The sequence below is a fragment of the Mizuhopecten yessoensis genome, unplaced genomic scaffold, assembly GCF_002113885.1.
Source record: "Mizuhopecten yessoensis strain PY_sf001 unplaced genomic scaffold, ASM211388v2 scaffold10743, whole genome shotgun sequence".
Lineage (NCBI taxonomy): Eukaryota > Metazoa > Mollusca > Bivalvia > Pectinida > Pectinidae > Mizuhopecten > Mizuhopecten yessoensis.
The window spans coordinates 229102-251454 of record NW_018408699.1 but is presented as its reverse complement, the minus strand read 5'-3'; the positions used below and the strand labels follow the sequence as shown (position 1 = coordinate 251454).

Below are 22353 nucleotides of genomic sequence, written 5' to 3'. Positions count from 1 at the left end.
TTTTCAGTCTTTTTGTATGAAACTATGTTTCCTGTTTACTTTTAGCTTGTATTTAGTAACTGTTATCCATACAATTTCAATAAAAAACGCTTTTTGTAACATGTTGTAGATATTTTATAATAAATAAAATATTTGTAGGGTTGATTAGCAATGTTTCTTTTCATTATTTTATTGTTGTTATAGTTTTGAACAATGCCACACGCTCAAAAAATGTTAAAGTGTTGAATTTGACAAAAAATCAATATTTCGGTATTTTTTACAAAAAAATCCCCAGGTTATCGGAATGCTTAGATTTTCATAAAATCATCTCTACATAGTGACATAACCATTATGTGAAACTTTCATTGAATTCTGCTGGCTAATTACGAAAGGGTGGAGCCTCCTTAATAACACACAGATTAAACATGTAGTTTATCTGATGTTAAGAGATGTAAGATGTCTCTGGTGGTGCATGTGATTCTGAAGTACATCATATTCTTTGAAGTACATAGACTGAATCTTTGCTTTGTATTTAATACTAGAATATTTTTATCACAGTCTCCCTGATGTTATGGATGAATATTGGTCTGTTGACTGATACATGTTCACGAAATGAATCCCATGGAACTACAATGTTCACTGACCCAGAATTCTTGTTTAACTGTACAGATATTTGTTGGACACTTTATTTTGTACAATTTCCCCTGAAGAATACACAATAAGAAGGAAACCGTGTCTGGTGTGTCTGTAACAGCCGATGTTTTAAGGTTTTACAACCTGTAATGGTTGTGTCTGTAGTACTGACTTTTCTGTGACTATAGCCATGTTGAGCATGTCTTGGACTGGAACTCTAAATCAATGTTACTGAGTTTAATGCTAATCACATTCAGTTGGAAACATTTTCCCCAGTTTGGTACATATGTTAATATGATGGCAGTAAGAACAAAGAAAGTAGACTGTCGTGCTACTGAGCCTACCAGAAAATTGTTCTGGACAGGCGGGCTGGTGCTTTATAATTCACACAGTGTCTGACTTCCACCATTTTGCTACAAGTCCGGCAGATATACTGGTAGTGGAGATGGATTTGGTGTTAAGAGTCGGATCCACATGGAACTTGCCTGTGACGCATTGTTAGCACATTGCTTTGTCTCACCTGATACATTAACTAATGGTGTAGATGATAGAATGATGAATAATAGATACATAATAATCTCCCCTGTATAGGTAACTCAACATCGGTTATCACCAGTAAATGGGCTGATCACACAGTAATTAACAGCTTCATTAATAATTATAAGTATGTCGCCCTACCTATAGGCCTTCCTAGTCAGGCAGCTTTCCTTTTCATGTTATGGAAAGACATTTGTCTGCTAGGTTACAATACCTACTGGCTGTAACAGAAACAACTGTTTATTGGGTAACGTGTACAATACTTACTGACATTTAACAAAGGCCATATCAGTGACGATACACACGGCATAAAAATCCATATACGTAGCTAATAGGATACTCATAGGTAATTACCGGTAAGGTACTGTTGATTCAGGCGTTCATTGGAGGGACCATAAAAGGTCAATTACATTATATTGACTTTTTCAAGTTTGTTCATTGCATGCACTGTGCAGTTAACATACATTTGAAGAGCCTTTTATGTTTAAACTTGTTAGTTTTGATAAATGTGTTTATTGTCTCCATTTTGGTTGGTAAAGTTGGTAAACTAGGCCACATTTGCGAAGTGGTTAAGGAGTCTGACCATCTACAATCACTAACCCTCCACCACTAGGCCACAGTTGCGAAGTGGTTAAGGAGTCTGACCATCTACAATCACTAACCCTCCACCACTAGGCCACAGTTGCGAAGTGGTTAAGGAGTCTGACCATCTACAATCACTAACCCTCCACCACTAGGCCACAGTTGCGAAGTGGTTAAGGAGTCTGACCATCTACAATCACTAACCCTCCACCACTATAGGCCACTTTGGCAAAATGGTTAAGCGATCACTAGCCATCCACCATGGGTTGCGCCGTTGCGGGTTCGAGGCCTATGTGGGGCAGTCACCAGGTATTGGACGCATGTCGGTGGTTTTTCTCCGAGTACTCTGGCTTTTATCCACCACCAAAACCTGGCACTTTTTCCTTCAATGACCACAGTTGTTAATACAAATATTGTAGGTAGGTTTGGTGAGAAGGCTGTGCCAGTAGATAGATTGTATGATAAAAGGTAGATTGTGTGGTACCAAGGGTAATAGATAGATTGTGTGGTACCAAGGGTAAAAGGTAGTTTTTGTGGTACCAAGGGTAATAGGTAGATTGTGTGGTACCAAGGGTAAAAGGCAGTTTTTGTGGTACCAAGGGTAATAGGCAGATTGTGTGGTACCAAGGGTAATAGGTAGATTGTGAGGTACCAAGGGTAAAAGGTAGTTTTTGTGGTACCAAGGGAAATAGGTAGATTGTGTAGTACCAAGGGTAATAGGTAGATTGGGTGGTATTAAGGGTAAAAGGTAGTTTTTGTGGTACCAAGGGCAATAGGTAGTTTTTGTGGTAACAAGGGTAATAGGTAGATTGTGTGGTATCAAGGGTAATAGGTAGATTGTGTGGTATCAAGGGTAATAGGTAGATTGTGTGGTATTAAGGGTAAGGTAGATTGTGTGGTACCAAGGGTAAAAGGGAGTTTTTGTGGTACCAAGGGTAATAGGGAGATTGTGTGGTACCAAGGGTAATAGGTAGATTGTGAGGTACCAAGGGTAAAAGGTAGTTTTTGTGGTACCAAGGGAAATAGGTAGTTTTTGTGGTACCAAAGGTAGTAGGTAGATTGTGTTTACTAAGGGTAATAGGGTGTTTTTGTGGTACCAAGGGCAATAGGAAGTTTTTGTGGTAACAAGGGTAATAGGTAGATTGTGTGGTATTAAGGGTAAAAGGTAGTTTTTGTGGTACCAAGGGAAATAGGTAGATTGTGTGGTACCAAGGGTAATAGATAGATTGTGTGGAACCAAGGGTAAAAGGTAGTTTTTGTGGTACCAAGGATAATAGGTAGATTGTGTGGTACCAGGGGTAATAGGTAGATTGTGTGGTACCAAGTGTAATAGGTAGATTGTGTTTACTAAGGGCAATAGGTTGTTTTTGTGGTACCAAGGGTAATAGGTAGATTGTGTTGTACCAAGGGTAATAGGTAGATTGTGTAGTACCCAGGGTAATAGGTAGATTGTGTGGTACCAAGTGTAATAGGTAGATTGTGTTTACTAAGGGTAATAGGGTGTTTTTGTGGTACCAAGGGCAATAGGTAGTTTTTGTGGTATCAAGGGTAATAGGTAGATTGTGTGGTATTAAGGGTAAAAGGTAGTTTTTGTGGTACCAAGGTTAATAGGTAGATTGTGGGGTACCAAGGGTAATAGGTAGATTGTGAGGTACCAAGGGTAAAAGGTAGTTTTTGTGGTACCAAGGGAAATAGGTAGATTGTGTGGTACCAAGGGTAATAGGTAGATTGTGTTTACTAAGGGTTATAGGTAGATTGTGTGATAATTGGCAGGTTTTGTGATACAAAGGGTAATTATAGATAGGTTAAAACTCATGTGGTATTGGGTATGTTCTCTATGGTAGTAGGTAGCTCTGTGGTTGTAGGTAGCTCTGTGGTAGTAGGTAGCTCTGTGGTTGTAGGTAGCTCTGTGGTAGTAGGTAGCTCTGTGGTTGTAGGTAGCTCTGGTTGTAGGTAGCTCTGTGGTTGTAGGTAGCTCTGTGGTTGTAGGTAGCTAGCTCTGTGGTTGTAGGTAGCTCTGTGGTTGTAGGTAGCTCTGTGGTAGTAGGTAGCTCTGTGGTTGTAGGTAGGTTCAAAGTAGCTGTTCAGTTTAGGATGACTGTTATCTGTAAAAATGTTTATTTGACCCGGGAAATTTTACTCTGTGAAATACAAAATTTTCACCAGAAAAATCTGTATTCACCAAAATGTTCACCAGAAAAATCTGTATTCACCACTAGTTATTCGTACCCTTCTTAGTGCCAGTGCTAATTAGAGTAAGCTGTAGACAAAGCTATTCATCAGCATGATGAATCCACCAGGGAAATTACTGACTTCAAAAATGGGCAAAAGTTCAATTATGGCAAACATTTGCTTGTGTACATTAATTATACAGGTGTACTTTTGAAAGGATTCCACTACATAACCCCAAATTACTTTGTATTGATTTGCCCAGTAAAGCCTACATATCATTTGGTTTTAAAATTGTCTTCAGTTCTCCCAGAATAATCATACAATATTCGTTTTGTGACGATTTGATAGGACCGCTAATGTGACAGCACAACAACTTGTTTATGCTGTTCTTTCACTGTCTCATTTGACATGGATTGAAGCTTTGTAGTAGACATAAAGCAGGATTTAAATTTGTCCAGTGTTGGAATCCTGTATAATTACCAGCTGAAGTTTCTCACAGCTAGCTGGTGGACTAAAGTGCTGGGTGGCCATGCTTGATTAGTCACATCTGTCTGGGTGTATTGGAAATCTTTTAATCCACCTATATAACAGGGGTGTTATATTTCTTACCGACACCCACTCCACAATGTACTCTAAAGACCAACACTGGAGATTCCTACTTAACCAGTGTACATAAGACATCATGCAAGTTTATATGTAGTTCTATCTTGTTCTGTTTATGGTGTTAGTTTCTATGTGGTTTCTATGTATTATGAAGAAACCCCCTTTAAAAATAAAAAATACATGTGTGCTTCTTGATGCCTGTGTCGCCTAAATGACACGTATAGGAAACAATCCAGCCCATTTGCACATGCAAATACCACCAATAGCGGTTGAAATTATATATATATATATCCTGTGCATATATAATGGTAGTTCTGTGTTGTACTATGTTAAATGGTTGTTCTGATATTGTACTGTGTATTGTAATACAGTTGTCATACTGTGTACATATATAATGTTAGTTCTGTGTTGTACTATGTTAATTGGCTGTTCTGATATTGTACTGTGTATTGTAATACAGTTGTCATACTGTGTACATATATAATGTTAGTTCTGTGTTGTACTATGTTAATTGGTGGTTCTGATATTGTACTGTGTATTGTAATACAGTTGTCATACTGTGTACATATATAATGGTAATTCTGTGTTGTACTATGTTAATTGGCTGTTCTGATATTGTACTGTGTATGGCTATACAGTTGTCATACTGTGTATATATTATAGTGGTAGCTCACATGTCATACTGTGTACATATATACTGTTAGTGGCAGTTCTATGTCGTATTCTGTAATTTTAGTGGTAGATCCTATGACCTGTATAGAGTGGTAGTTCATATACTATTTACTGAGTTTGAGTTCCTACATATATCATGCTGTACTGCGTTTAGTTATAGTTCCTAGCTTATTATACAGGGTGGAAATATGTACAGCAGTCATTACATCAAGTCTGTTTAAAAGATTGTCCTGTTAATTAAATCATTGGTTTTATATGATCCATATATTCTTTCTTTCTTGTACACTTATATATATATATAATTACAGTATATATGTGTAGGGAGAGAGAAACAGGTGGTTAAAACAAAACAAAGAGCTCTAAATACATAGTTCACTCTTTCCCTCAAGGAAACAATATTTCTGTAAAAAAATCAGAAAAAATAAAAATTGATAGCACTGACATTCAAGGTCGCCTGATCAACCAAAATTTGTATCATCCTTTGTGTGATTTACTGCCACAGTTCTATCAAAGTATTAGATTCACTGTAAATCTGTGCCAGTCACTCTTCAATATTTATATCCGGAGAAGAAATTTTGTCATATTGAATAAAAAGATTTATTTCGAGATATGTGTATTTTACCTTCGAAGGGGGTATAATATAACAATACAAGAAAAAGATAAAGAAACACATTTTATACTCTAATAGGCAATGGAAAAATTGATGGCTAATTAATTAAGGTGTGTGACATCTAATTTGAATTTAATTAGATGGTGTGTGTGTGTACACGAGTAGCAGTTGACTGGGATATTAAATCTGATCTTTGCTGTAGTTAGCTTATACACATAAAAAATCAATTAAATAACGTAAAGCTCTTTGCAAACTTTAATCATTAGGTTTTTGGTATACCTGGAGCATTAATTTGTTACCTTTCTTATCAGCATTCGTATTTCTGTTGTGAAAGATTTCGTTATAATTACTAACTTCAGGACCCAATTCCGTACGTTATTGCATACTATTGGTATTCACTTGTTATGTTGATACAGGTCATTATGGCTTAGAAGTGTAGGCAGCTTTAGGAAGTTATACCTGAGGTGAAGGGAATGGAAGAGCTAACCCGTGTTAAAATAATCATCCAAGCTAACAAAAACAAATTTTAATTAACTAGTACAAGTGACACTCATTTCAGAAATTATACATGTACATTGACAAATTTGAATATACAGCATATTTCAACTTTAGTCATTTTAAAATTGGTAATGTGATATTAATGTTATTTCTTCAACTGTATTGAAATTTACAGTAGATGTGTGCATTTTTATATAGCAGTACCCATGGCGTTGGCGTTTCACTTGGTTAATTTTTTTGGGCAAGCTGTGTTTTGGTGTTTAACTCAACTTTTAATTAATTTAACATTGTAATATGGTTACAGCAATTGCTTGGAGGTTCCTTAGCAACAAATTGGACCATATTTGCTCATTATTGGTCCAAAACACAAGTCTTTTGGTTCAAGTTTTTGGGCAAGTTCTACAGGTTAACGTTTTAGTACAAGTTCTAGTTCTTCTGAAACTACAGGGCAGATTTCAACCAAATTTGGCCGGAAGCATCCTTAGGGGAAGGGGATTCAAAATTGTACAAATGGTGGGACAGGTGGGCGGGGCCAAAAGGTGTAAATTTGACAGTATGCCTCTAAATGATATCTCCTCCTAGACTATTTGGCAGATTTCAACCAAATGTATATTTCTATAGTCCATGGGAGGTAACTCCAATTTAGGGAATACAAAAACAGTCACAATAGTACATAATATAAGTTCAGTTCAGCTGGCGGAGAAGTCTCCCCTTGATGCTCAGCTGCATGTCAGAAATATCGGAATGATGCCTTTAAATCAGTCTGCATGCATGTTCCCTAGGCCTGTCGCCTTTCCTTAAGGGCCTGTCACACACTACCGATGTACCTCGCCTGTACCTAAACCGGAGCAAAAAATTAACAACGGTGAGAAAATCAGCAGAGCTCCGGCGAGAAAGCACTTGAAAAAAAATCAAAATTGACCTTAGCAATACCAATAAAGTTCCGGTGCTCCCGTTGTGATACCGTCGTTCTACCGAAGTAAGAGCCGTTGTGTTACAGAATACCACTTTTCTGTCACCTCAGGGTTACCAAGGCACCGCCAATGTTCTAACGATGTGCTGCTGTTGACCGGAGCTATAGCAGAGTGATACCATTGCGCTGCCGATGTTACAGAAGTACATTGTTAGTACATCGGCGGCACATCAGTTCTACTTTGGTGGTATTCGGTGGTACTACGATATCACATCGGTACCAGTACGGTACACATTGAGGCCACTGGATAGCCGCCGATCCATTGCGGGCGTTACTGGTGCTCTACTGTCATTACAAAGTCATAGCGGAGTACTGCCGATGTACTGCCGTTGTAGTCCCGTTGCTTGCTCCGACAGTGCTTGACAGACATTTTTGAGCATGTTCAAAAAATTCTACCATCACTTAATTGCCGTTGATAAGTTTTTCGCCGATGTCCTGAGGATGTACTACCGTTCTTAGCGATGTGATACCATTGCGATGCCGTTCTAGAATCTATCCCCGAAATATAGCACCGGCGAGCCAAATCTGCTAGGTGTGACAGGCCCTTTAGACACCCCACCTGATTGAATTCCTTGCTATGTTGAACAATATTTATTTGTCTTTTAGTAAATCAAGATAAATAACAATACATGCTAGGGCTCATATTTATGCAACCACTCTCATCATGCTTAAACTTAGATTCTATGTTTGAGAAGCCCTATTTCTTTTTCTGGTGATAAAATATCATTTTATTAATGATTAGGAAACATTTTGGAAGGCTGAATGCCAAATGCCATTTTCAAAATTTACATTTGACTTTTTGACTGTGTCACCTCATTTGATCACAGAATCCGTGCTTGAGCAATTGAGAATGGTTCACGGGCCCAGTTCTTCAATCCATAGGGGACTAGACTTTTCTACCAGCCTTTCCTGCCTTGCCCCTGACAATGCCCCATGGCTTATATAACTACCTAAGGGTGTTTGGTTGGCTGTGACAGTGTCCAGATTTGTCATAGTAATGTTATGTTTTAGCCCCACAGTGACACAGAATATCATTGACTTTATTTGTGTAATGGTTGGAAGCTCTAAAATGTTTGGTTGCTGACAAATCTACCACATACAATGTGTATCTAGGAAATGTGTCTTTAGTGTTAAGCTACTTTCCCACATAGACGATCTTGGTCACGACCGAGCACGACTTGAGCAGATCTAGGCAGTCTCGCTTAGTCGCATTGCGGTCGGGAACATGATCGTGGTCAGTCGAATGTGATCGGTGGTGGTCGTGTGCAGTGTTATGGCGATCGTACAGGTGCTTAGGTCGTGTTCTAATTTTTGAACATGTTCAAAAATTAGAACACGACCTAAGAGCTACAATTTAGTCGTACACAGACGTATGAAGATCGTGTATATTCGTGTTTAGTCATATAGCGATCGTATGAAGACCGTATTAAGTCGTACAAAACAGCGCGGGAAAGAACTCATACGACTGAACACGATCTTCATACGATCGAACACGACTGCATACGACTTCCATATGACCTTCATACGATCGTCATACGACTGAACAAGACTTCCATAAGACCGTGGCATGACCAATATTTGAACTTCCGGTTATGTCACATTGCATAGTTAATAGTGAAAAACAAAAGTACAACAAGCATGCCTCCTCGCAAACTTCGTTCCAAATCAAGCCACAAAGGCACCAAATCGGACACCAAATGTGGTAATAAGAAGCCTCAAGTGGATGTGGACCATGTGGACCCGACAGAATCACCGGGATCTTCGGAACATCATATGGGGGAGACGGATCTCCGCGCCAAACAAAATGAAAATGAAACTGCTGACATATCAGCAATTGGGAAACCCCATGAACCCCTGGATTTACCTCATGAGGATATACCCCAGGACACACCTCATTCTAGTCCGAGAGGTCCTAGTCCTCCTCCATCCTCTACACACAGCAATGACGATGATGTAAAAGATGTAGAAGATGAACAAGAACATAATTCTGTGGATACTCATGAGCCTGATGAGACAGCTAGCCAAAACAAGAGAAAACGTACTGCCTATATCTTCAGCGAAACCCAGGAAGTGGAGTTGGCTCAGTTTTACAAAGAAAACGAACTTTTCTACAACAAGAAACTAAAGGACTATAAGAACAGTGACAAAATAAGAGACTTATGAAAGAGCAGGCTACCCTGGACCCTCCATGCACAGATAAGAACACTGATGTCATGCACCGATGAGGGTAGGGTTTCATGAGCCATGTGCGCAGACCAAAAGCATCATCACCCACAATGAAAAATGGCAAAGGTTGGTCATCGTTAGGAAAAGACTGTGGTTCAGGTAGTCCTGCAGTACCTTCTTCCAAGGCGTCATATACGCTAGTATCCTTGAACACACCTCCATCAGAGCATGCACCATTTGCCCCAATGTCAACATATTAAAATTTGTAGCCAGCATCTACCAAGGCTAGAAAAATAATCGAGTGAAAGCCCTTGTAATTGAAATAGTAGGAGCCAGACTTTTGAGAATACCGGATCACCACGTGCTTGCCATCAAGTGCACTAACAGCGTTGTGGAAGTCCCAGCGCTTTGAAAATTTCTCAGCTACCTCCATCCATTCTTCTGGAGTTGTGGGGGTTACCATGACCTCACCTCCATACTTTTCAAAAATTGCCTCGTACGTTTCAGGCATGATTTTGCTGATAGTGTTATGAGCCACTCTGAAGCCATATTGTAAAGACTTATATGAGTTACCAGTGGCCATGTAACGTAATGTTAGAGCAAGACGTACTCCAGGATCAAGATCCTTTCTCCAGAAAGTGTGCTGTTTTTGTAGACGTGGACCTACACATTCAATCAATTCAATAAACAACTCTGGTTCTTGTAGCTGCTGATATCTTCACGATGAAGTTCTTGTAAGAGGTTTTCATAGTGTCCATACTCTGGTCTTCTCAATAACCATGGTTTCACCCACACAGTTCTTCTTCTTGGGACTCTGCCCCGGTTCCTAGCCTTAGCATTAAGACTGCAGCAAGCAGAAGGCCCTCCTCCTCCACCAAAGCAGCTTCGTGCAGGTGTTGCTCCTCCTCAAACATCATGGTGACTGGCACAGGAAGGCATCTCCAATCCATTTATATACACATCAGACCATGTGAGCCAAAAAACAAACAAACAAAATCGTATGGATGTCGTATCGCGGTCTTGCACAGTCGTATGACATTCATGTTGGTCGTATTGAAGTCTTGTAAGGTCTTATGGCCATCGTGCTAAGTCGTGCTAAGTCGTGGCACAGTCGTAACCAATCGTATACAAGCCGTATTGCCATCGTATAAAAAATGTATAAAAAAAGTATACCATCGTAGTGCGCCGTATGACTGTCACATGACGATTGTATGACATTCGTACACTTGACACATATTTGCATATTTGCCACGATGCTCCATGACCAAGCACGACCTTAAGGTCGAGTGTGGTCGTGTTGAGGTCCTGATAAAGGTCGTGATTGTGGGAAAGTAGCATTGGTGTCTGTAGTGGGATAGCTGACAATTCTACAGCATATCATGGGAGTGCATGTGCCTTCTTCTTTATACAGTTTAATTGTTTTTGCTTAAATTCAATATTTATATTTTTTCAGATTGCTGAATCAAGGACAAGATTAGATACCAAATCTCCAAAGAAATATCCCCATGTTATTGTACGACTCAAGAGAATACAGGTAAGACAATCAGAATCCCCCAGAAAAGGGTTATCATGATCAAACTCGGAAGCTCAACCTCAATTCATCAGTTCCAACTGAGAAAGGAATTCATATAAAATTTCACAAAACTTTGATTGTTAAAGTGCATTATAGGCAAGGCTATAAAGCTGGGTGAAATTATGATGTATGAATGTTTAAACATGTAATTTGAGTAACATGTAATTCGAGTTTTATGAACACAGAGCCAGATGATGTATTCTTCTGTACTTGTAGAAAAAAATGCATAAACTGATTTCAACTGCACGAAAGAAATAGATCTTAAAATTGATTCTTGATTCAGATAATATTATACTATGACAAGGATATGTTGTATTCTGCAACATTATTGGAGTTGATTCTTTGAAAGTTACATATGATGCTGAAATAAATCATCAGAAAGAAATTCTGACATGGAAATGTAGCTTCTTCCAGATTATTTCTATTCTTAAACAGGAAAAAAATCAAAGCAACGTGTAATTATTTTCCAAAGATATTAATTTTACAGGTTTATAATTATATCCAGGGTCTCTTTACAAACATTTCTAGAAAAAAACATTTGTCTTAACACTCAAACGTGAAGAAAATAGGTGGAGAGTACCGCTCAATTCTTACTGTAGGATGTATTGAAATGTTAATATGTTATTAATATAGGGGATGGGTGTGTGGCCATGTGTGTTGGTCAGTGTGTGTATAGCCCACCACTACCTCACCCTTTCCTTTGCCCCCAGGGGATGGGAGTGTGGCCATGTGTGTTGGTCCGTGTGTGTATAGCCCACCACTCCCTCCCCCTTTCCTTTGCCCCCAGGGGATGGGGGTGTGGCCATGTGTGTTGGTCCGTGTGTGTATAGCCCACCACTCCCTCCCCCTTTCCTTTGCCCCCAGGGGATGGGGGTGTGGCCATGTGTGTTGGTCAGTGTGTGTATAGCCCACCACTACCTCCCCCTTTCCTTTGCCCCCAGGGGATGGGAGGGGGAGGAGATGCTATCACTGACCTTGGCACTTTGCACACGGTGCTACATATGGAGAATGTTCAAGGACCAATCAATGTGGTGGTCATCCCTATACTGACCAATGAAATTGCTCATGCAGCAGGCGGGAATGGGGCTCAGCGTCCCTCCCTGGACAAAGGGATCACTTTATAGCAGCGAGGCGTAGCAAGCAGACGTGTTTGGCGAGCTAGCTATATTCTGTCATAGAGTGAAGAACAGGCATAAATGAAAAGTTATGGTGCTGTGAAATTCTGGTTATATTCTAAATATTTAGGAAGCAAAAGTTATTGGAGCTTTTCTTACTAGAAACAAAACAGAGCACGTTGAGACAGTCTGTCTTTACACGTTTTACTCCTGAACACACATTAGAACCCTTCCATTTCAAAGGTTATTGTAACCAATGCCATTAACTTGTTACTTTGTACAGGGATGTCAGCAGGGTTTTACTTTCTATACACAAAGGCACAATGACAAAACATTCCACACCAGATACGGACAATAAATGGTAACATAGGATATGTATCTGTTACAAGTCCCTGTTGTTCAGATATCTTATCCGAAATAAAAAAATAAAAAGCAACGTTAAATCAATATACTGGTAGATGATAACATACGGTAGGTTATAAATTAATAGTTTGCGTGATTCCTACTCATTGTAAAGACTTACTGAGGAGTAACATAGGTATAGATAAGGCCGGTATTTTATATTTACTTTGAACTTGTTGTACAACTCATTAAACATATATAATTCCGATCAATGAGGATTTGGAAGTGCTGCCTATTTAATGGGATGGCTCTTTGGGAAGTGACATTTGCCTGTTGCTACAACAATGATATGGCCCTGACTCAGTATAGATCAGCTATGTACTGGTGGTATATATATACATATATATATATAGTGATAGATGTTACATAGGAAATGGACTTTCAGTTTCCTCTTTTGGTAAATTGAATGTGAATGTTTAATTGTGATAAAATCAATAATCATACCTATGTGAAAAGTTTTGAATTAGCTAGTCAACCTTAGAACTTATTGGTGAATAAATGATTTAGAAGTAGGCTAAATTTAAAACCCTGTTTTTATATGCCTGTCAAATTTGATGGGAGTATTATGGTATGGGGTCTTCCGTCCGTCGGGCCGGCCGTCCGTCCGGCGTAAACTTTTGTTTGTCCGGCGATCTCTTCCTACATTTTTCAACCGATCTCTTTGAAACTTAGTATACATTATAATCATGATATGAAATTGTGTCCCCCTTAAAAGAATTTTGATTCAACGATTTTTGCAAAAGTTATTGCATTTTGTTCATTTCAGTATTTGTTTTTTTGTCCGGGAATTTTCTCCTACATTTTTTATAGCATGTCAGCTAACCACTCTTAGAATGATGCAGATCTTATTTCAATGTAAGAAAGTATATAACACTATATGACATTCGAAGGGCGTATATTGGTCCGCCCCGCGGTACTCTTGTTTATTTCTTATATTGTTTCTAAGTCATGGTAATTATACAATCTTGGCTCTTTGAAAGAGAAATTTAAATGGGTATGTAGGTATACATTGGGCACGTAGGTATACATAAACAAAACCTTCTTAAACCTTCAAAGACATTTCTATAATGTGTAGTGAAAATATTATCAATTTCTATTATATTTCACTATAGCCTGGTATATATGTCAATCCCCAGGATTACGCTTAGCGTACTTAGCATGTATAATACTATTGAATATTTCCTAACAATACAAATAGGGATTAATAACAGGAATGGTGGAATCCCTTTTTATTGTGACTTTTTATTGATGTATTGGCTTTTAACTAGGTATTACAGATTAAAATAACATCGTTGCAAGTACAGAGATAATTCTTTGCTCTATAAATCGTTTCCTGTCTTGCCCACATTAACGGAAATTAAACGTCTCTGTGGTGGAGTTTTCAGTTTTAGTCGGAGTTCAGCTTTTCTGTGATACTTTTTTTTTTAAGCGACATATTTTTGTTATTCATACTTTGCTTATGTGTTGTCAATGAAGCAAAGGTGACAGGTAGGGATCATTTTGTTGGCCCCAAAAGCACCCACACAACTTAGGTTTTCATGCTAAGATCTTGAAGAATTGTTTTGACTTTCATTAAACTATCTTTACATGTCTGCAATGTAAATTACCTCTAAAGTTTCATCTTGAACAAAATCTGAAAATTCAACATGGCTGCTAGATGTCATCTCTGTGGTTGAGTGTTGTGGTTTGTTTCTATGCTGTAGTTTTTAAGTAGTATTTTGTGCTATAAATAAGATGACTTGGTTGGGTACTGTTGGGTAGGGCCTGTGTCTGGGGTACAAACAGGATGACATGGTAATCATACACACTGTTGGGTCAGACCTATGTCTGTGGCACAAGCAGGCAGACAGATATGTATCCAGCACTCTGTATGTGTCTGGGGTACAAACAGGATGACTTCGTAATCATACACACTGTTGGGTAGCTATATAGGGCCTATATCGGGGGTACAAACAAGATGACATGGTAATCATACACTCTGTTGGGTAGCTAGGTCCTATGTCTGAGGTACAAACAAGATGTCATGGTAATCATACACTCTGTTGGGTAGCTAGGTCCTATGTCTGAGGTACAAACAAGATGTCATGGTAATCATACACTCTGTTGGGTAGCTAGGTCCTATGTCTGAGGTACAAACAAGATGTCATGGTAATCATACACTCTGTTGGGTAGGGCCTATATCTGGGGTACAAACAGGATGACTTGGTAATCATACACACCGTTGGGTAGGGCCTGTGTCTGGGGTACAAACAGGATGACTTCGTAATCATACACACTGTTGGGTAGCTATATAGGGCCTATGTCTGGTGTACAAACAGGATGACTTGGTATTCAAACACACTGTTGGGTAGCTATATAGGGCCTATCTCTGGGGTACAAACAGGATGACTTGGTAATAATACACACTGTTGGGTAGGGCCTGTGTCTGGGGTAGAAACAAGATGACATGGTAATCATACACACTGTGGGTAGGGCCTGTGTCTGGGGTACAAAGAAGATGACATGGTAATCATACACACTGTTGGGCAGGGCCTATGTCTGGGGTACAAACAGGATGATTTGGTAATCATACACACTGTTGGGTAGCTATATAGGGCCTATGTCTGGTGTACAAACAGGATGACTTGGTATTCAAACACACTGTTGGGTAGCTATATAGGGCCTATGTCTGGTGTACAAACAGGATGACTTGGTATTCAAACACACTGTTGGGTAGCTATATAGGGCCTATGTCTGGTGTACAAACAGGATGACTTGGTATTCAAACACACTGTTGGGTAGCTATATAGGGCCTATATCTGGGGTACAAACAGGATGACTTGGGATTCATACACACTGTTGGGTAGCTATATAGGGCCTATGTCTGGGGAACAAACAGGATGACTTGGTAATCATACACACCGTTGGGTAGGGCCTATGTCTGGGGTACAAACAGGATGATTTGGTAATCATACACACTGTTGGGTAGCTATATAGGGCCTATGTCTGGTGTACAAACAGGATGACTTGGTATTCAAACACACTGTTGGGTAGCTATATAGGGCCTATGTCTGGTGTACAAACAGGATGACTTGGTATTCAAACACACTGTTGGGTAGCTATATAGGGCCTATGTCTGGTGTACAAACAGGATGACTTGGTATTCAAACACACTGTTGGGTAGCTATATAGGGCCTATCTCTGGGGTACAAACAGGATGACTTGGTAATCATACACACCGTTGGGTAGGGCCTATGCCTGGGGTACAAACAAGATGACATGGTAATCATACACACTGTTGGGTCAGACCTATGTCTGTGGCACAAACAGGCAGACAGATATGTATCCAGCACTCTGTATGTGATGCAGTTCCATCTTGTTCCAAAATGGGAAGACAGATTGGTAATAAGATCTAAGTACTGAGTTGGAAGGGATTCCCTGAAGTGCCCAAACCATGTAGAGATTAAAAGGAGAGTCCTAAATCACAAATAGGAAACTGTCACTGTAAATCTGATAGTGCTGATCACAGTACCGATTAGATTGGCTGTTACAGTAATACACAGGTTTTATCTTTTAATCCATTGCATTTATTTCTCTTTTATACCCATACAATTCTGATCACATTCCATGTTGGACATTGATGTAAGATTACTAGAGAAGGAGATAGATTTCATGTTTTTAACTACCTTTTTCACATATTGATTTATACAGTTTTATAGCTGTTACCCTGGGATTAAACCAGGTGTATATTCAGTGTAAGTTTTACGGTGGGGAGGACATTGTACTGGTACCATGAATGACATGTTTATTGTTTGAGAAAATTGGATTTAAATCCCAATCTTCCACCTTAACTTGGCAGTAAGTGCCCGACACAGAGATTTTCTATAGCTCACAAGTCTCAACTCAAGTTTGATGAGAATATGTGCAGACCTGAACACCTTTGTAAATGTATAATGTGAGATATTGAATTGTGTGTTAGTGGCTAGGATTGATTGTGTCCTAACATCTCATTTATCACTATGCATGGTATGTCGCTCTAATGACCCGTTCCATTGGCGCTTGGACATTTTAAAATTCTGCATGCTGTAAAGATTGCACTGAGGTGTAAATAATGGTTGTAATATCACAATTTATCAAGCTCCATCCATCCCTTTGACCTGACTGCTGTACAGTGATGTGTTTTAGATGTAAAGCTATCCCTAGTATGCAGTGACATGGCTGAGCAATTCAACATTTATTTATCATCAAGGCACCCAAACACATCTGAAGGTGTCGTTAATGGTGGGTGGGGAATTGGAAAATTATTCTCAATTCTAGAATTTTGTGATAGAAAAAATATTGCATATGGCATGTCCCTACCTGAAGCATCAATGGAAATGGAGAGACATTTCAATATGCTTGTGCTGGAGGAATACAGTAAAGTAGCACAGGTCATGTAATAAAATACAAAAAAATCATTTCACAGGTCCTATTTTCTTAATAGATTGTTGTATTAATGTAAGAAAACCTTAAAAGCAAGAACTCACCAGACCCTTAAATTTCCATACCTCACACAAAACCTGTTTCCCTTAACCCTGAACAATTGTCATAATGGGTCCCATGAGATGCACAGCTAGTTTAAAACATCATGTATATATACATTTTGATAAAATTAATACTGGTTTACGTGTTATATGTTTTTAACTAGGACCCTATTATATTGACGTAATTAGGCCTCCCAATACTTTCAGTGAAGGGAGGTTTTTAGCCCCAGATCATAACTGTTTTAATTTGTTGGTTACAGCAAGAGGAAGAGAGACAGGCTGAAGTGGACCATGAGAACAAGGTGCTCCTACAGAAGATGACCCACATCATGAAGAGCAGACCAGAGATAGACAATTGGAACGAGTATGAGCCCAAGAGGTGAGGATCTTACACTGTGATAGACAAACGTGTTGTACACATTGAAGGCTTTTATACAACGAGTTCCTATTGGTGGACAATCAACCTCAGACTTTGCCCAAAGTGTTTTCTTGTAATAGCTTTGAAAATATCAAAGTCAACATGACTATAGATAGAATGTCAAGTTCAATTTCCCACATAAAATCATGAGTTTCTGTTGGTCAATCTATCTCCTACTTCATACAAGACATTCTCGCTCATCAAGGTAGTTATTTTTAATTGCTTTCTTAATGTCCCTAATTACCTCTTTTGTGTTGATAGTTAAGAATCTAATAATGATGATAATTCTTAACGTTAAAAAATCTAAGATCATGGTCATATCTGTGAGTTTGATATTAGTATTATTGATAGAAAGAAAATCTGGTTCTACTTTAAGATTTGTTTCTGTATAGGTCTAATGACAACTACTGTATGTGACTTGAAGCTATATATAATCTTGACAAGGAGATTTTCTGTATAGGTCTAATGACAACTACTGTATATGACTTGAAGCTATATATAATCTTGACCAGGAGATTTTCTGTATGGGTCTAATGACAACTACTGTATATGACTTGAAGCTATATATAATCTTGACAAGGAGATTTTCTGTATCTAGGTCTAATGACAACTACTGTATATGACTTGAACTATATATATAATCTTGACAAGGAGATTTTCAAATCAGGAATTAAATCTTCCAGAGATGTTAATTTCATAATTATATAATAACTACAATGTACATGTATCAAAATAGCATCCTTTCAGTCGTAAATATTCGCAAATAAAACTTACAGGTACACATGAAACTTAATTGATTTAAAGTATTCAAAGATCAGGTATTTGATTAAGCTGCATTTGTGTTGTAGTTTAAACTACGGCAGCCGAGAGAAGATGTTACGGGATATACAGATGCAGAACATTGGTATTGCCCGGCGACTGGATCGTGCTCAGCCAGTGTATAAAAACGATGACTTAGTAAGTACATTTACTTCGCACAGCTTGAAATATTGGTTATAGCATGGGGCTGCTCATCATTTTTCTGAAAGTCTATTATATCTGTTGTTTTGCCTCTTATAAACCTAAAATTATAAAAATGTCTTCCGATCATCTCATAATTTTTTCTCATGGTTACAAACATTGTTAAATAATGGGATTCTCTTAGTCACAGAAAACATGCAAGGAGTCTTGCTTTGATGTAACCATTGCTAAGTTTGGCAGTTAAAACAATGTCATGTTCCATTACAATGGGACCCTAGTATAATGTAACAATCTCACTATTACCAGTATTTATCAGACCCCAGTATAATGAAACAATCTCAGTATTACCAGTATTTATCAGACCCCAGGATAATGAAACAATCTCACTATTACCAGTATTTATCAGACCCCAGTATAATGAAACAATCTCACTATTACCAGTATTTATCAGACCCCAGGATAATGAAACAATCTCACTATTACCAGTATTTATCAGACCCCAGGATAATGAAACAATCTCACTATTACCAGTATTTATCAGACCCCAGGATAATGAAACAATCTCACTATTACCAGTATTTATCAGACCCCAGGATAATGAAACAATCTCACTATTACCAGTATTTATCAGACCCCAGGATAATGAAACAATCTCACTATTACCAGTATTTATCAGACCCCAGGATAATGAAACAATCTCACTATTACCAGTATTTATCAGACCCCAGGATAATGAAACAATCTCACTATTACCAGTATTTATCAGACCCCAGGATAATGAAACAATCTCACTATTACCAGTATTTATCAGACCCCAGGATAATGAAACAATCTCACTATTACCAGTATTTATCAGACCCCAGGATAATGAAACAATCTCACTATTACCAGTATTTATCAGACCCCAGGATAATGAAACAATCTCACTATTACCAGTATTTATCAGACCCCAGGATAATGAAACAATCTCACTATTACCAGTATTTATCAGACCCCAGGATAATGAAACAATCTCACTATTACCAGTATTTATCAGACCCAAGGATAATGAAACAATCTCACTATTACCAGTATTTATCAGACCCCAGTATAATGTAACAATCTCACTATTACCAGTACTTATCAGACCCCAAGATAATGGAAAAGTCTTATGTTATGAAATAGTGCAGATTTACAACCAAATTGATATTTGGCACTGACAAAGTAGAAGTTTTTGTTGAAGTGTTTTTAATGTTATTGATAGCTGAAGTTTTTTATAAGAAAATTTAGTTAAATGAGGTATCTATTACAGGAACACTCACAATGGGTATGGATGAATATGCTGAAATTGTTAGGCTATATTGTTTGTCTAGTGCTAGCCTACATATTAAATCAATTAAACATATGTAGTCTTATGTTTTAGTTTAAATGAAACCATGTGATTGAGAAATGTTATCCTGGAGGCTCATCTATTGATTATATACCAGGAGAAATGCCATGTGGGAAGTGTCTCCTCAAACTAGTCAGAATTATTCTGACGTTTTATCGACTTTTTACATATCCGTCTGTCGTTGATTAACGTCAGAACTCCGGCCCTCTATAATATGCGGGAAATATCCGCCCCGCGCCCGGAGCGCACTTCAAACTGAAATTTTAGAAACAAATCGTCACTTTCACACACATGTCGCACATGGATAGAAAGATCTATTCTTTATGCACAAGATGAACATACATCACATGCCTCAAACAACCAATACAATCACTAAAAACATATCTTTTCAAACTCACTCTGTTTTACTCTAGTTTTTTGATAGCCCCGCCTTCTAATGCCACGTGACTAAAATCTCGCCGGCCTACGTCATAACGTTGGGAAATACCTTCGATAACGCGAGATCTCGTCAAGTCATGTGACATCGCTCATGGCCTGATTTCCGTTAAAAACATGGGTTGGTATAGAAAACGTTGGAAAATACTTTTCGTAATGATCTTTGAAACATGTTATTGATACCACCTAGTGCATAAAGAATAGATTTTTCGATCCATGTACGACATGTGTGTGAAAGTGATGATTTGTTACTAAAATATCAGTTTGAAGTGCGCTCCGGGCGCGGGTCGCATATTTCCCACATATTATAGAGGGCCGGAGTTCTGACGTTAATCGACGACAGACCGATATGAAAAAAGTCGATAAAACGTCAGAATAATTCAGACTATCCTCAAATAGGCAAACACCCAATTACCAATAAAGTAACACTTCATAATGCCATCAACCCTGGCTCATTGTTGACTGGTTATTGACACTGTACTCATATTCCTTTGGTATTTAAATTCAGTATCTATTTGCTGTTGAATAAATCAACCATTGATTTATGACATAAAAAACCTACTGAATGACAAAATGGTTAAACCTTGGATACTTTTTGTAGGATTTATATACGACCCTGGAGTTTTATTGAAAAATCGATATTCAACAGTAACTATGGTCTGATACAAAGTAATGTATTACAGTAGGGAACATGATTTCTCTAGAATTAGTCGTCTACCATCACATCTTATATCACAACAAATGGATTGTGAAAGAAAGATTCAACCTCGTACAATTTGATTGTGGACTTGGTAAAGCAAAATGGTTTTAAAACTTAACCCACCTCAATATGTGTATTTGCTAAATTGCCAGCGTGTCAGTTCCTTGACTGACCCACGTTTGAGGTATATCAATATCATGGAGGCATGTTTATATATATGTATATCCAAAATACCAGAATACATTATCGAAAAAAACCAGTACCTTCGTAGTGTAATAATTTGTTACTTTTGAAAAAAACCCATTTGTTGGCATGAATTGTTAGCCATAACCCTATATGAACGACTTATATGTATGCAGTCTTTTAAATGAAAATGAAAACAGCCAAAAATTTCATCCCAATGGACTCACAGCTAGGGGTGTACAATTCTAGCAGCTTGATGCTAGGAACTAGTAAATTTTATGTCAGGGCTTGTAAAAATGTTAAATATTTACTATGGACTTATAGGTCAAACCAACAGAGAGTTTTCAAAATCTGCTTTTGGGTAAGTGTTCTAAATATGTAATTGTACACCCCTATTTCTTAAATTAAGGGAAATATGCAAGTTCTCTCACATTGGTTTTTTCATATGTGGGAACTATTATAACCATACAAGAGTACAATGCATACAGTGAAAATATTACCAATGTGCATGCATTTGTTATCAACATCCATCTTCTTCTACTGAACATCGGATACCAGATCTTTATTAGGTAAAGGTATTCATTTAAGAGTATGCTCTATCTGTAGTTCAACTTTTCAAGGTCGTGACATTGGACTAAAGTTATGAAAAGGAGCTTTCTAGTGTTAACAGGTCAACATGGACTATAACAGAAGCTAGGTTTTAACACAAATCATTGCAGGACTTACGTGCCTGTTTATGGATATCTTGGAGCTGTAGATGTAAGAAGTTAATGTTAAAGGCTTTAAGGCTTTCGCCGCAGAAGTTTGATGTGATGATTTGAACAACTTTCATTACAAACCTTATTTCGTGTTTTACACTAAGGAAGTTGTATCTATACATATACAAGTATGATTATCTTATTTTAAAACAACACAAATGAATACAAAATTTAAGCTATTCCTGGGTTTTTTTCTTCAGGAAAATGAATACCAGCAAAAGAGATACCTGCAGGCTTTGTGGGCTGAAAATGCCAAAGAGTTTGGTCAGGTTACCCCCAGACATCTGAAGTACCGCCAGTTAAAGGTAAGGATACTTGGATATAAGTGGCCTTGAACAGGTATTACAGGTAACAGAACGTAACATTGTGATAGGTGATGGGGCCTATAAACAGGTATTACAGGTAACAGAGTGTAACATTGTGATAGGTGATGGGGCCTATAAACAGGTATTACAGGTAACAGAACGTAACATTGTGATAGGTGATGGAGCCTATAAACAGGTATTACAGGTA

The 22353-nt window shown here is 38.1% G+C and overlaps 1 protein-coding gene across 4 annotated transcripts in view; it reads left to right on the top strand.

Annotated features, from left to right (window-relative positions):
• LOC110462058 (annexin A6-like) overlaps positions 1-22353 on the top strand; it is a 133897-nt gene that overhangs the window by 9152 nt on the left and 102392 nt on the right. For all 4 annotated transcript variants that reach the window (XM_021515841.1, XM_021515842.1, XM_021515839.1 and 1 more), the window contains exons 3-6: positions 10879-10959; positions 17278-17396; positions 18284-18392; positions 22041-22145. In XM_021515841.1, coding sequence (XP_021371516.1) covers positions 10879-10959; positions 17278-17396; positions 18284-18392; positions 22041-22145 — 414 coding nt within the window. The remainder of the gene's footprint in view (positions 1-10878; positions 10960-17277; positions 17397-18283; positions 18393-22040; positions 22146-22353) is intronic.